We start from the raw sequence: 15,952 nt of genomic DNA on the forward strand, positions 1-15,952 counted from the left end.
CCATTTGTAAAACCTTGGTCTTGCGGTAAGAGAAAAATATGATTGATAGTAGTCAATATTAGAGATTCGGGTCTTAACCTGACCCTTGGCTGTTGGACAGGCCTTCGGACCAAGGCCCGTTTTGTTAAAAGGAGTTTCTTGAGGAAAGGGCAAAAGAGCAAGCTTCCTGCTATTATTTCTATAGCATCAGATCGTCATTTTTTGCTACTCTTCGTCTTCGATTGACCGATCTACACCCTTAAATCAGAATGAATGTAAGTCATTCCATTAATTATTTTTAATACCCATTATTATTTTCATGATCTAACAGTTCTCACTTCGAAGAAAGCACTTAATTTTTACTTTTTTTTTTTCCTTATGCAGTTTATGGCTTCAAAGCAACCTGAAAATAGCTTACTCGGCCCTGAAGCTGACTCTCAAAGGACTCTGTATGTTCTTTATCTGATTTCTAATTGAACTAGGGTTTTCTTTGGTTGTTGGGTACTTGAAATTTTCCTTTTTTTTTTCTTCGTTTTGATTTTTTTTTTTGAATTTTTGGTAGGTACCCATATGTGACTGGAACCTCAGTTGTGGCTTTAAAGTATAAAGATGGGATTTTGATGGCTGCTGATATGGGAGGTCAGCTCATACACTTCCATAAGCCTTTTTGTTTTTCTGAATTTTTATTTAGTGTTTTTTATGCGTTTGAATTGGTTTTGTTAGTGTTTTGGCAAAAAAATGGTTTTATTAGTGGAAAGTAGATTATGGTCTTGTTTTGGACTTTAATGATGAAGCAATTACCTTTAAGCAGCCTTGATCCGAATTCTTTTTTTTTTTTCTTTTTTGTGTTTTTGGATTGTGATATGCATATAGATTATCAAATGATCCTTATTCTTCAACCCGTTAATGCTGTATGCAATGTTGTAATAAAATAGATGGTTCAGTTAGAGGATTTGAGTATTGCTAAGTAGCTTATGTCAGCTAAGGTAATGCTTGAAACTGGAGTGGTTGCAACTTGTAACAGAAAACTTTTCTGTTAAAATTCCGGTCATAGTATTCAGTATAACATTTGATAGGATGCTTGTTTGAAAGTATGCCCTAAATGATCAGTATTTTATATAGATTCCATATTGTAGGCTAAAATGTGGTGTTTGATTGTAATGTCATTTGTATAATTAGGACTTCATATATTATATTTCTTCTCTGCTGTCAACTCTATTTTGCAAAGTCAGTAACAGAATTCCCCATATGAGGTGAAAGAGATCTTGTTGAAGCAATTTGCATGGTTGCTAGATTATCTTAGAGAGAAATGGAGTTGGAGTTATTTGAGGCTCTCATTATTTCTCAACCTCATGCTCTTTGATATTCAAGTCCTTATTCTTTATTTATTAAAAGAACTTCTTTAAACCTGTGATGTTCCATAAAACTATTTATGCACTTTAATGAAAAATACATTTTGCTTATATTTCATTTGCCACATGCATGCTTTGCACCTTTTGATTTTCATTCTCCTTCCTTTCCCTCTTCTTCTCTCATTTTGAACTGGAAGTCTACGGTTTCAATTTCCCAGAATTGCTCTAAAGCTAATACATACTCATCTGATACTCATTGCCCGATTGAATGGCTCCTAATTTCACTATGTAAATGAATGTAAATGAATGCACTTGTTTTACACTTTCCTCCTGTTAATTGGCAGGTTCTTATGGGTCCACCCTCCGGTACAAGAGTGTGGAGCGAATGAAGCCTATTGGCAAGCATTCTCTACTAGGTGCAAGTGGAGAAATCAGTGATTTCCAAGAGATTTTGCGTTATCTCGATGAGCTTATGTAAGGATTGATTGAGATTATAAGTACTTTTGTTTTGGTTATTTTTTCCTGAGGTTCTTATTCCTTGTCCACCCACAATTTTCATTTGGGTTTTGTTGGTAACACCTGTTTTTATTGTTTAAAACTTCTGATGTAAAATTGTTACTTTTGAATATTTGATTATTGTAGCTTGTATGACAATATGTGGGATGATGGCAACACTTTGGGGCCTAAAGAGGTGCATAATTACTTGACTCGAGTCATGTACAACAGGCGTAACAAGTTCAATCCATTGTGGAACTCCCTTGTACTTGGTGGAGTTAAAAATGGACAGAAGTATCTTGGAACAGTAGGGTCGAATTTATATCTTTGTCCTAATCTTCAGAAATGAGCTATTTGCGGTTTTAATGTTGTGACTGACCATTCTTATAACCATGACTCATCAGGTGAGTATGATTGGTGTAAACTTTGAGGACAATCATGTTGCAACTGGATTTGGAAATCACCTTGCAAGGCCAATTCTGCGTGAAGAGTGGCATGAGAACTTGAGCTTTGAAGATGGTGTTAGACTACTGGAGAAATGCATGCGTGTTCTCCTCTATCGTGATAGATCAGCCGTTAACAAGCTTCAGGTTTGGTCTTTTCTGTTTTTAACACTTTGACTCCATTTTTTAAATTAAAAAAAAAAAGAACATGCTATTAGATAGCAAATTCTGCAACAGTACAAGTGTGCATGGCATTCTAGGCTTTTGCCATTAGTTAACAATCCGTCTCAACAGATAATACTATTCTGATATACTCTAATATTATAATGGAAAATCTTGCTCATTGGCATTTGTTGCATGTGAATAACTGTTCTATAATTGCCTGTTAGATTTTTATATATGCAATTTTGGTTGATGTATTTCTCAAGACGGTTGTTAATCAAAATCTATTCTTTGGCCAAATTGTTGTGGTCTGTAACGTGACAATCAAAGGCAAAATTTTATCTATATTGACGATTGTGTATATGAAACCTTATGATTACAGATAGCTAAGATCACTGAAGAAGGTGTGACAATTTCCCAGCCATATTCATTGAAGACCTACTGGGACTTCTCTGCTTTCGCAAATCCTGCTCAGGGTGCTGTAGGATCATGGTAACGGTAGCAAACATTTCATCCTTTCGGGAATTTTAAATTGTCAAACATCAAACAACCAACCAACTAGGAATTAAATGAAAATTTGATTCTATCTTTATGTTTGATTGAAACGACGAGTTGTGATGCATCTTTATGGTTCTGAAAACAATTAAGTTTGAGGTTGAACAGTAGAATGTTGAAATAAAATCTTTCAAAATTTGGGCCATAAAAAGCTTGAATGTAGACTAAACCAACGACTGGGCCCAGAGAAGCCTGTCCATCACTTGAATCGAACCCTTTTGTCTTGGATGTGAAAAGGGTAGGCCCAAGAAGTAAGAAGTTGGACCTTTTGTGGGGTCCAAGAATGCCAAGCAAGTGACACGTGGGCAAAATAGACTCCACCAAAAGAAAGGGCAGGACGATGCAAAGAAAGGGGTTGAGTGAATGGGGGTCAGGTCATTTCATAAAAGTTGAAAAGACAATTGACATTTTGGAATTTGGAAAAGACCCTTACTGTCTCACGGAAACTCATCTTAAGAAAAAAAAAAAAAAGTTAGTTTTTAATTAATTTAATAATAAATATTTTTATCTGTTTCATCAATTTCACATCAGTCGTCATATAACATCATCAGATCAGGGACGTATCGGACGGTTGAAAGCGACACGCATTTCACGGACAGTAACCCGCGAGTTGAGCGGGTGCTTCAGCGAACTTCCTCACGTCAGGGCCCCCTTCCCTTCTCCTAGATTTTCTCTGTTCTGTTCTGTCCTGTGGGTCCCAGTTCTTCTTCTCGCTAGAAAATCCTTTCTATTATTTCCTTTATAAAAAACACATTGCTTTTTTTTCCAAGGACTTTTTCCCTTTTGAAAATTTGTTTTTATTAATTTAATTCCTTCTAAAATCAAACTAAAATCTTGTGTACTAAGCTAATAGTTAAAAAAATCTTTTACATTAAAAACTTTGCAACTGTTTTATGCAATAATAAAAATAATTGTAAAAAATGTAGTATTACATGTTTCTTGCAATTATAGCAAATTTCTGCAATTTATTGACTACTTGTTTTCTTTCATAATTACGTCACATGCAATCTTCAAGTTCAATTTTTGAATATGATTATAAAAAGTATAGTTTTTTTTTTTTTTTTTTTGTGAATGTTACTTTGTATTAATATTATCTTTTTGAATGCAAAAAGGGTCCCTTCTCTTTTCCACCTATGTGATACAAGTTTGGTTCTCTTTTCTCCCTTTATAGCATTGTTTTGGATAATGCCTCTATTTATCAAGTAATTTAAAACCATATTACTCTTTTTATTGCATTCACTCCATATAAAGTCACAAGCTTTTACATTACATATGAACATTTAGGCCATGGCTACATGGAGAGAGGTGAAAAAAACTGATGCTCAAACATAATCACCTCAATCATAAAAACTTGAACTGGCAAATAAAAAAAAATCATAATAACCTGAAATACGATAACCGTCTTTTAAGAGGGTAACGAAAAAAAAAAAAGGAAAAAAAAAACTGTATCAACATTTACCTGATAAAGAAAAGAGAAACAAGGGCTTTGTCAGGCATCGCCAGTTCCAGATCCTCCTAGTGTTAGAACCCTAAAACCAACCTGAACAGAATGCAGAAGAGTGCTTTGCTTCTTGTTCTGGTTCATGAGCTCCTTTTTTGCTACTTTCAATATACGTATACAAACTGATTTGGATTCTGTTTTGTGTTACAAAAGCTTTTTGGATTTGGCTGACTTTTACTTTGGTTTTACTCATGTATTTGCCTTGCATTTTAATTCCAACATTCATTTACCAGTTTAGTTAATTGCTGTTTAGCCAGTTTGTGCTTAAATCAAGAGTTTACAGTTGGATCTCCAAGTCTTTTTTATTGCAAATTGTCTCACGTGCAAATTCTGTTATAGCTTTCAGGTTTAGTTACTTTGCTGTCGTAAGATCTGGTTATTATCATTTACTTGCTATTGTTTTAGTTACTTTGTGGGGGCATTAATACTTAGTCCGTTAATGGTAAGGTTAGGCTTAAAGTGTTTTTAGTAATGTATAAGTAATTTCATGACTGAGAGTAGTTGCATGATAAACTTCATCTTCTTTTAGATACTTAAGCTTAGCTCAATTGCATTTCATATTCTTTTTTATGTACTTCATGCATATAGATTATGTTAAAGTTCTAGTTTAATCTCATGACATTTTTCATAGAATTGTATTTAATTGAGGTGCCACATTTCAGTATTTAGTTTTAAGCACCAACCCTTAATTGCATTTCATATACTTTCATATACTTAATTGCAACTAGCTCTCAAACTATAAACTCATTTTCTTTTTTTAAATATTTTTTCAAAAGTTTTGTTATTGCTTTCTGTTTAGTTCCTTATATTTTTGTTGGGTTACAGGGATAAAAACATTTTTTAAAGATTTTTCCTTTTTTTTTATTTAAAAATAAATTAGTTGGTTAAGAAAAAATAAATTTTTTTTACAAATGAAGTGAAATTTTTTAGTGAAATGTGTTGGCATAATAAATGAAGCTAATTTAATTATATGTATTTTAGAGTTTTGATTAATCACATTTTATTATCCATAAGATTTTCAAACCAACTTAATCTCATAAATATAAGTTAATTAAGAATATTTTTAAGTAAACGTTGGTGTGTAGGTCAAGAATCTGATCTTTCTTCTAGATAAACATGTACTGTGTTGGTTTACACTTTGCAAATATGATTAAAAAAAAAAAGCAAATTTGAAAAAATCACAACATAAAATATGCTTTTTCTTTTTAAACCAGCGAAGTAAAATTTTGCGTCTTCATATTATTTTAGTTGCTAGAAGTGTATTAGGATAAATCAATTACCTAACTGGCTGTGTGTCTTAATTTTCCATATGTTAAGGAGTTTTAAGGTGGCTGCTAAATCAACTGTCCTAACATTTCTCTATATGGAATAGTTAAATACTTGGATGTTAATATGTTACAACAAGTAGTCTTTTTTTCTTTAACTTTGTTTTATTTTTGTTTGTTGTTCTCCTTTTTTTTTTTTTTTTTTAGTTTTGTAGATAGTGACCCGCATCATTAAATGATGTGACTTAATCTCGATTCTTTAGCCCAATATTTTGTTGATGAAAATAAAATGTTTTTCAAAATTATAAGAAAATGCCAATAAAGCAGTTTTATCCTTATTCATTGGGCTTACTTTTTTATGAGCATTTATACCCTTTTTACCTATTAGTTTCTTATAAAGTTGAAATTTAGATTTTTTTGGATCGTATTTGTTATGGATATTGTGTTGGGGAGAGAGGGGAGAAATTCACATTATGGAACCATCATTCTTTCATATACATGAATAGTACCACTGTATGGATGAATAGTATCATTATATAGATTAACAGTACCATATACATAAATAGTCTCTAATTCCACCAGTCAAATCCATATTCAACGAAAATATCAAACAGCAGAAAGCGTAAAGAATAACACAACACAAAACTTACAAACCCATCCAATGGCTAGGATTAGATCTCCTCACTTAACTTTTCAATGGTCAAGATTATTTCTCTACCTAACTTTTCAATAGCTAAGATTAAATATTCCACGTTTAACTTTTGGATGGTCTAGATTAAATCTTTCCACCTAACTCCATCAAATGGTCAAGATTACATCTTCCCACTTCACTTATTTCAAGGGACTAAATTTAATCTTTCTCACCTAATTAATTTCAAATGGTTTAGATTTAATCTTTCCAAGACGTATGTTAAGTTTACAATGGAATACTAATGAGTTTAGAATTTTAAGCCACATTGGCTTGAAATTCAATAAGCCGCATTCTTTCGAGTCAGGATTTCTCCAATTTATATTATCTCGACCATCTTCTTCCACAGCCACAGCCATAGCCATATATTCCACCATAACGAGTATACATATATTTTTTTTAAGCTCGTCGAACAATCCTACTGGATATGGTGCAACTCTCACATTTGGTTTTTTTGAGAGTTCTTCAACCGTTGACATTTTTCCACCAAACACTTGTATCAATACCAAGCTAATACTCGTGTGCAAGTCTGTGGACCAATTAATAGTAACACATCCTCTAATATGGCAACTGGCTACATACAATAAGGATATTTGTGTCTTCTCCGGAAGGAATTGTTTTCAAAAGATATAATTCAGTTACATTTTGGAGCTATTAGCTGAATCACTCCACCTAACAAATTCGTTTAACATGCCCAAATTGTCTACACATCCATCAAGCTTGAAATAGTGGTTGATTTGCCTTTCACTTATACTATTAAAACAATTCTCCTATCCCAATTTGAACTTCATTGCTAAATGTTTCTAAACCATGCCTTGAGCTTGAACCGTAGAAATGAAAAGTATCCACTAGGTAAATTTCCAAGAAATATTAGAGGACCACAAGCATTCCCACTTAAAATCCAACCTTTTTAAGCAAAATGTCTCTAAACTGCACATATTCTAACTACCATATCAAGTCTCATAAACACATTAAAGGAACCTTTGACTCCGAAATTACTTTGTTGAGGAGAAAAGAGGAATTCACATTGCAGAACCTCCATTCTTTTCGTATACATGAACAGTATTATTGTATACATAAACAATACCACTATATAGATGAATAAGTACTTAATCCAAACATAACTACTGAAATGTAAAGTAAATAAACATACAACTGTTATATCTTTTAGATCTTTGTCACCCTTCATTAGTTCAACAAATAGACATCATTCCAAAATAGGTCGATAACAAGCAATTGCCAACGACCCCTAAAAAATATTCACAGCATATTAGCAAGTGCCATTAACCTGCCTAAACCATGTAATACCAAAAATTATATTAGGAAATCTTATCCCGAATTATATGGAGCAATAAATAATTGGGAGTCTGTTGCTCTTTCAAATGCTGTCACGACTGCATTAGCACTTTGATCAATAGTGCCCGTATTGTGACTTATGGTTTGTGGGTCAATGAAACCATAGAGATTTGTTAAATTTTGCTCCGTCACTCACGTGTACAACAATCTGTTATGAAAAAATTTGGTTATCTCAACATCTGTTCCACTTTTTTTCTTATCATATGCAACATTAAACGTAAGTGTCAATGTAAATAAACTTGAAGTTATTTGAACCATGGTTATACTCAAAATTACAAAATATTTACAAAATCACATTTCACATTTGCATATTCATTTCTTACTATGTTATTGTAATATATCTTTTTTACCCTTCTATTCTTTTCCTTGTCACTGATTTCATACATAATAAATGATAAGTACTACATATTAACAACCATAAAACGATTTGAATAACAATGCTCTTCATCAAGTTTGTTCTAAAAAAGGTTTTTGCGCATACCTCAAATGCTTGAGATAACTGAATAACAAATGCATCCCAATCCTATTTGTCAATTATATCCTCATATAAAGAAGTAAACTAAGTCAACTTTCAAATTGTCTCTATTAGGGTATATGTGGTTATTTGCTAATCTTCATCTGAAGTCTCTCTATTTTTGACCCGTTGATTGCAAGCCATCACGCTTATGAGCTTCCCCTACCCTAAAGTAAACCTATCAAGAAAGAAAGAATACATTACAAAATTTCATCTGAATACAAATCAATGATATTATGTGACTAAATATAACTTTCCAACACTGACTCCTAAATCTTTTGCTTTTGCTCATAAAAACATTGTAGTAGTGCTCAATGGTAATAGGTATTGATTTTCAGACAACACTACCAATATAGCTTTGTATCTTGGAACCGATACTTCCCAAAGGCTGACTTTCGTTTTGAACTCGACGATTTCTCACCATCAGAAAGCATATACAACTCAGCCAAATGTGTGCGTCCCTTTGATTTCCTTTTATTCAGTGGTGTTTCATCTCTATTTGATTCATCAAAATTCATTCCATCTTCAGACATTGTATACGTACTATTAGGATTACACACATTTGACAATAATAAATTATTTATCTTTTATAATATTCTAATTACACACAAAACCCCCCAACAAACTAATTGTTCTCTATAATGTCACATTGTTTTCGATTTTATTATCACAAATAATTCTAGTTCTGACCTTAAAAAGATGGCGGCAACGACGATGGTGAAAGCAATAAAGAAAACTCACAAATTTGACAACGAGCAGAGGAGAAAATACAACGTGAGATGACTAGTCATCGAGCAGAGCAGAAAATGAAGAGAGAAGACAGTGATTTTTTGTGAGAAAAGCTAAAGTTGAGAGAAATAACTTTTGAAATGCCAGACAAATTCTAATTTTATTAGAATTACGATAATATAAATAACGATTAATTAAACAATCGACTTTTTATCATTAATTATAGCACGTTTGAAATAAATAATCGTCATTTAGTATGCTTTAACATCGTGTCATATTTGATATTGTCATTGCCTTGATTTTATATGTTAAACAATAAAAATAATAAAATTTTTACTTAAATAAATAATAAGATAATAATTACATGTTAAATATATAGATATGTTAATTACATGTATATATAAATAACTAACTACTAAATTAAGTATGTTATTCTTTTATATAAATATTATTTTACATAAAGCATTTTATAATTTAATATATATAAATATTATTTATATAAAGTGCTTTACACTTATTAATTTATATATATCTAAAGTGCGTTACACTTTTAATTTATATTATTTATATATAAAGTATATAAATTATGTTACAATTTAATTTATATTATTTATATATAAAGCAAATAAAGTATGGTACACTCATTAATTTATATATTTATATACAAAAATTATTTTATTTAAACCAGGTTAAATAAATATATTATGAAAATATTAAATAAATAAATTAATTACATAACTTTATGAATTGTCATATATTATTCATGTATTATTAAAAATAATATCATAAAATATTTCATTAAATATTTTTAAATTTTACGAATCAAATGTCAAATATTACATTCTTCAATATTTAATCAAACTAACCGCAGAAATCTTTCATTACTCAAAATGTGTCAAGTAAATTGTTTCGATGAATCACTTTTTTAATCCAATTTCTAATTTTCACGAATCAAATGTCTCCTAGAAGAATAAATTTTTCTAATTGAAGAATCAAGTCTGAGGTTAAGCATCATGTTTGAAACATTTCCTTGTTTTTTCCTCGATCATTCTCTTAGATTTTGGACTTGGCAAAATTTACATATTTAGCTCAGCGGAGCATCAAATTTGCTTTTAAAGAAAAAGGTTTATATCAATAACTCTGCTGATAAAAGATATGAAAAAAATTGCACTATGCCCTTTAATTTCATTAAATTTGTATGATAAACCAAGAGACGCACAGTGGCATATCAGTTTATGCAACATACTGCTAATAATTTCAGTTTATAAATATCAACTGCTATTATATTAAATGTTGTCATCTTTAAATAACAAAACATTTTGGCGATTTTTTTTTTCAATTGACTAGTTAAAAGCAGATGACGGTTAGGAAAGTAGATGCCGTCTACTATCCTAATATATGAAGTTTACAACTAATAGTATACGTTGTGTTTTTTGCTCATAGTCGACTCCCATTATACCAACCATTGTCTTTTTGTAAGACTGATATATTATTATCGAGGGTATTTAGTGGTCTGAAAAGCATTATAGTCTTTTTCTCCTATTAAGGCTCTCAACAAATAATCAACGGCATTTCAAATATTTGATCCGATTTGACATGTTAAATTATTTTAATATATTTAATGTCACATCAATTCAATTACGTCAATGTTATTTTTTATTATTCTTTTGTTTCTTTTCTATAAATATAGATATCTAAATATTATCATAACAAATTTCATCTTATCTCAACTTTTTATTTTTCGCTTTCTCCGACCTTTTTAATTTAATTGTCTTTGCATCTAACTGCTATCTTCTTCTTCTCATCTTTCCAAGATTATTCTTAAAATCGGAGCTTGACACTAATAATTATATTTTTCTATTTTTGGTTTGTTACTTTAATCCCTCAAGGCAAACCGACACCTAACCTAAATCCTTTCTGTTTCGATTTAATTCATGTTGCTTAGTCATTGTTGATCTTTAATAGCTCAATCTAATGTTGCTATTTGTAAGAATCCTTGCTTATATATATATATTGATTCGAAATTTTGGATTACAGTTCATGAACAGATACATTTGTGATTGATTTTTAATTACTTTGTTAGATCTTGGTTTGTTACAATGTTTGCTTTGCTTCTTCATTAAAGAAAATGATTATATCAATAACTGTTGATAAAAGATATGGAAAAAAAAAACTCGTCTATGAACGTCCAAATAAGATTCTTTGAAGAATTAAAAAAAAAAATCGTCAGCCAAAAGTGAATATCCAACCTATTTGAGCCCACAATAGTGTAAAGATGTCCAACAATCACACACACCTTTTTGTTTCTATTTTTTTATGTCATATTGAAATATGGGCTTATTAAAATCTATTCCTAAAAAGATTGCACGTACTCTATTCCTCCTAATAAGATTGCATGTACCCTATTCCTAAATACAAGTAGAAAAAAGTTGCTTTCATTCATTCGCCACTTCTAGTTTATCAATGAATTAGAGTCGTAACTCCACTCTCATAAGTCATAATCGGTCTTTTTTGTTTATCTCTTTATCTTCTTTTCTTCTGTGCAATTGCCTCCTCTTCCTTCTTCTTTGATTCTTTTGTTCTTAATTATTATTATTTTTTGTTCTCATTTATGTGACAACAATAGTATAACTCTTTTACTCTTTATTTGCAGGATTTGACTACAGATTTAACTTGGACCTGTTTCTTTACATCTTTTTTGGCAAAAAGAGGAGCAAACAAATAATTAAAGATGAGACTCTCAACTAATTTTTTTCACTTTATTATTATTTTTTTTTGGTGTGAAAAAGGAACTTTGATTTAAATAAACAACACAGATAAAAGAGGAATTTGGTAATATATATATATATATATATGTTATAATAGGTATATATTTAGGGTTAGCCAATTGACGTCTAGTAGTAGACACACTCACTAGGGACCCTATGAGAAGTTATAATGTTGAGACCATAGAATAGATTACATCCTACACAATATTTGTTTATTTTTTAATTACTAGACTACATTGAATGACAAATATTATATAGTACTGCTTTAAACAGCCAAGATGCAATTCCTCCATTGTTTGACACGGTTGTGGTGTGAGCATAAGAGACGAGTAATTAAACTTGAACTCCTAAATGATATTATTATCGAAATTCTAAGTACACGTTATGCAAATAAGGTTTTAAAATACCGAAAGGTGTGCAAGACGTGACGTAGTTTAACCTCCACACCTCACTTTGTTGAAATACATATTCAACATGCTCTTTCAATGGTTTTTGTTGACTATGATTCATTTTTGGATAATAAAAATGAGTGCTTTGTAATGTTTTAAATTTCACATTGAAAGAATATATAGATATGATATGTTATATAAGTTAAAATTTAATTCTAAATTTATAAACAGATAATATATTGTAGGTTGGGTGTAGATTTTTACAAATAGTATTAGAGTGGTCAATAATCGATGAAAATTAAGTGCTACATTATAAGAGTCACTAAATATTACATAATGGAGCCGTAAGAGTTACTAAATGTTATATGATGGGGAACCACCTCTAAAATCTCAACGTATGATATGATTTTGGTCCTGTGGTTGGATTCAACTTGACAGGGACATCAAGCTTTTAAATGTGAGAGATTGTAATGCCTCGAATCTCATATTGAAAAAATGTGTAGATATAGTTTGATATATAAGTTGAGACTTAATCCTAAACTTATGAGATATTTTTTGTGAGACAAAATCATGAGACCTTTAGGTTAAAGCAAATAACATCTCAAAGGTTGAGTGTGAGTCTCCACAAATAATGCTAGAACGGGAACTAAGTGCTATATCGTGGGAGTCACTAAGTGTTACATGGTGGGAAGCCACCTCTAGAATCCCAACATTTTGTGTGATATTGGTCTTGTGGTTGGACTCAGCTTGACAGAGACGTCAAATTTTAAAGGTGAAGATATTTTAACCCCTTTAATCTTATATTTAAAAAATATATTGAGTGAGACATTCAGGTCAAAGTGGATAATATTTCACAGATTGGGTGTAAGTCTCCACAAATGGTATCAGATAAGTCATCAATCGATAAGAATTAAGTGCTATATCGTTGGAGTCACTAAGTGCTACATAATGGGGAGCCACTTTTAGAATCTCAATGTCTAATGTGATCTTGGTTCTGTGGTTGGATTCAACTTGATAGAAATGTCAAGCTTTAAAGATAAGATTATAACACCCTCAATCTCACATTAGAAGAATGTAAAATATGGTTTGATATATAAGTTGAGACTTAATCTCAAACTTGTGAGGTGCTTTTTGTGGGATAAAACTGTGAGACTTTCGGGTCAAAACGGATAATACCTCACAAGTTGGGTATAAGTCTTCATTTTTTTTTCTTCATAAAAGTGCTGAAAATGAGAGTTTTTATCTTGATGAAAATGCCAAGATGAAGAGAATTTGTGCTTGGTCGTTGTCTATGTATAATTTACAAAAATATGGTGCCATACTTGTTGGTTCTTGCAATGGGTTGCTTGTATTTAAACTTATAGATGATCCCATCCAATATCATTGATTTTCTTTGTTTACAACCCTAGCACAGATGAAGTAATAATGTTAAACAAACCATTTAATGAATGTTATTTTACCAAAGAATAAAAGATCTTATATGTTCATTGCAATCAATACTTTATATTAACTCTATGTGCTTAAACAATGGAAAAGCCTTGGCACCTTTGCTTATTTTCTCACTTTTCATATACTTTTCCTGTTATACTATAATGCTTCTAATTTCACATTAAAAAATGTATGGATATGGTATGATATATAAATTGAGACTTAATCCCAAACTTGTGAGACACTTTTTATGGGATAAAATCATGAAATCTTCATGTCAAAATGGATAATACCTTACAGGTTAGGTACAGATTTTCACAAATGATATCAGAGTGATTATTAGTTGGCAAAAATTAAGTGCTACATCACAGAAGTCACTAAGTGCTATACGGTAAGGAACGACTAGGGGTGTAATCGAGTCGAGTCGAGCCAATATAGTGAGAAGCTCGAGCTCGAGCTTGGCTCCCAACTCAAGGCTCGATACTCGACTCGAACTCAATATAGTTTCATTTTTCTAGCTCAAGCTCGATTCGTGATCGAAATCGAGCTACTCGAATTCATTCGATTAAGCTTGATTAATATGTTAAAATAAGCTCGATTCTTATATTCGATAAGAGTTCGATTATTTATGCTCGAGTTTGAACCCGAATTCGAGATATTTTATTAATTAAAATAATAAAAAAATTTAAATATAAAAGCTTGATTAGGCTCGCGAGCTACTCGAACCGGATATAAGAATACTCAAACTCGGCTTGATCGATAAGTTAAGCTACTCGAGCTCGAGCTCGACTCGATAATAATCGAACCGAATTCGAGTTTTATTCGAATCAAACCTGAGTAGCTTGCGGTACTAATGTGTCATTTACACCCCTATGAGCCACCTCTAGAGTCTCAACATTTGATGTGATCTTGGTCCTATGGTTAGACTTGGCTTCATAGGAACGTCAACCTTTAAAGGTAGAGAGATTGTAACATTCTCAATTTCATATTGAAAGAATGTGTAGATATGATTTGATATATAAATTGAGATTTGATCCCAAACTTTTGATATATAAGTTGAGACTTAATCCTAAACTTGTGAGGCACATTTTGTAGGATAAAATTGTGAGATTTTCAAATCAAAATGGACAATATTTTGCAGATTGGGTGCAGATCTTCATAAATGGTATCATGGCATCAGAGTGGTCACATTTCAATGTGGGATTGAGAGCGTTATAATTTTTTCACCTTTAAAGTTTGACGTCTCTGTCAAGTTTAGTCTAATTACAGGATCAAGATCACACTAGACATTGAGATTTTAGAGGTGACTCCCCACCTTGTAGCACTTAATGACTCATACAATGTAGCACTTAGTTTTCGTCAACTAGTGACCACTCTGATACCATTTGTGAAGACCAATACTTAACCTGCGAGGTATTATTCATTTGGATCCGAAAGTCTCACAGTTTTATCTCATAAAAGATGCTTTACAAGTTTAAGTTTAGATCTCTGCATATATATCATTCTTTATTCACATATTTTTTCAATGTGAGATTGAAAATGTTACATATACTCAATAAAATCTTTCATTAAATGATTAAATATGACCATGAAAATGAAATTGATATCCCATTTTGTAAAAACTCGATCATGTCATTCAACGTGGACATTGAAGAATTCAGCACATTGCCTAATATGGGCAACTAATGTTTTTTCAAGATTTCGGCATAATCGAAACTTTTTTCCCTTTATTTTCATTCCTTAAATTTTTTTTCTCTATTTTGATAAAATTTTCATCTGCTTTTAAGTTAGAAAGTCATTTGAAAGGTATGAATCTAGTGATTATTCTTGGATGAAGTTACAAAGCCATAGGTAGGGTTGGCAATGGGTCGGGTCGGGGTGGGTTTTTGCTCGTCCCGAACCAACCCGATTTTATAACCATAAAACCCAAACTCGACTCAACCTGATTTTATATAACTGTAGCTGAATCAACCCGAAATTAATAAAATATTATTTTTTAAATATAAATATATAAATATATTTAAAATTTAAAAAATAATTTTTATATAATATCAGATTGGGTCAGATTTTCCTAAAATCTGAACCTGACTCTAACTTGACTTTTTTTTAATAATACTCGACCTGAAACCTAATTTAAAAAAAAAAAATTTTTTAAAGGATTGGATCAAGTCGAAACCCGTCGGTTACGAGTTGGGCTGCTAACCTTAGCCATAGGGTATCTCTACTACTGCAAAGGGAAAGTCATGCAATCAAAATCAACTTACTTTCACTTTACTATTAGTTGGAACAAATGCTTTGCATATAAGCTTCAAATTTAAGCACATATAT

General features: G+C 31.3%; 1 protein-coding gene across 1 annotated transcript; it reads left to right on the top strand.

Annotated features, from left to right (window-relative positions):
* The first annotated feature begins 75 nt into the window (after nucleotides 1–75).
* Nucleotides 76–3,036, top strand: LOC111277385 (proteasome subunit beta type-4-like). Its single transcript, XM_022863803.2, has 7 exons — nucleotides 76–254; nucleotides 364–428; nucleotides 542–618; nucleotides 1,676–1,805; nucleotides 1,974–2,133; nucleotides 2,231–2,416; nucleotides 2,814–3,036. The coding sequence occupies exons 1-7, from the start codon at nucleotides 249–251 to the stop codon at nucleotides 2,925–2,927; spliced, it is 738 nt and encodes a 245-aa protein (XP_022719538.2). The 5' UTR covers nucleotides 76–248; the 3' UTR covers nucleotides 2,928–3,036.
* The last annotated feature ends 12,916 nt before the right edge of the window (nucleotides 3,037–15,952 follow it).

The sequence above is a fragment of the Durio zibethinus genome, chromosome 7, assembly GCF_047325235.1.
Source record: "Durio zibethinus cultivar Kanyao isolate XHJ-2024 chromosome 7, ASM4732523v1, whole genome shotgun sequence".
NCBI classification, from domain to species: Eukaryota; Viridiplantae; Streptophyta; class Magnoliopsida; order Malvales; family Malvaceae; genus Durio; species Durio zibethinus.

What these genes read in the sequence shown, in the direction of transcription:
- LOC111277385 (XM_022863803.2), top strand. An exon ending in CGTTATCTCGATGAGCTTAT is followed by an intron (nt 1,806 to 1,973) that starts GTAAGGATTGAT and finishes TGATTATTGTAG; the next exon opens with CTTGTATGACAATATGTGGG. An exon ending in CAGCCGTTAACAAGCTTCAG is followed by an intron (nt 2,417 to 2,813) that starts GTTTGGTCTTTT and finishes TTATGATTACAG; the next exon opens with ATAGCTAAGATCACTGAAGA.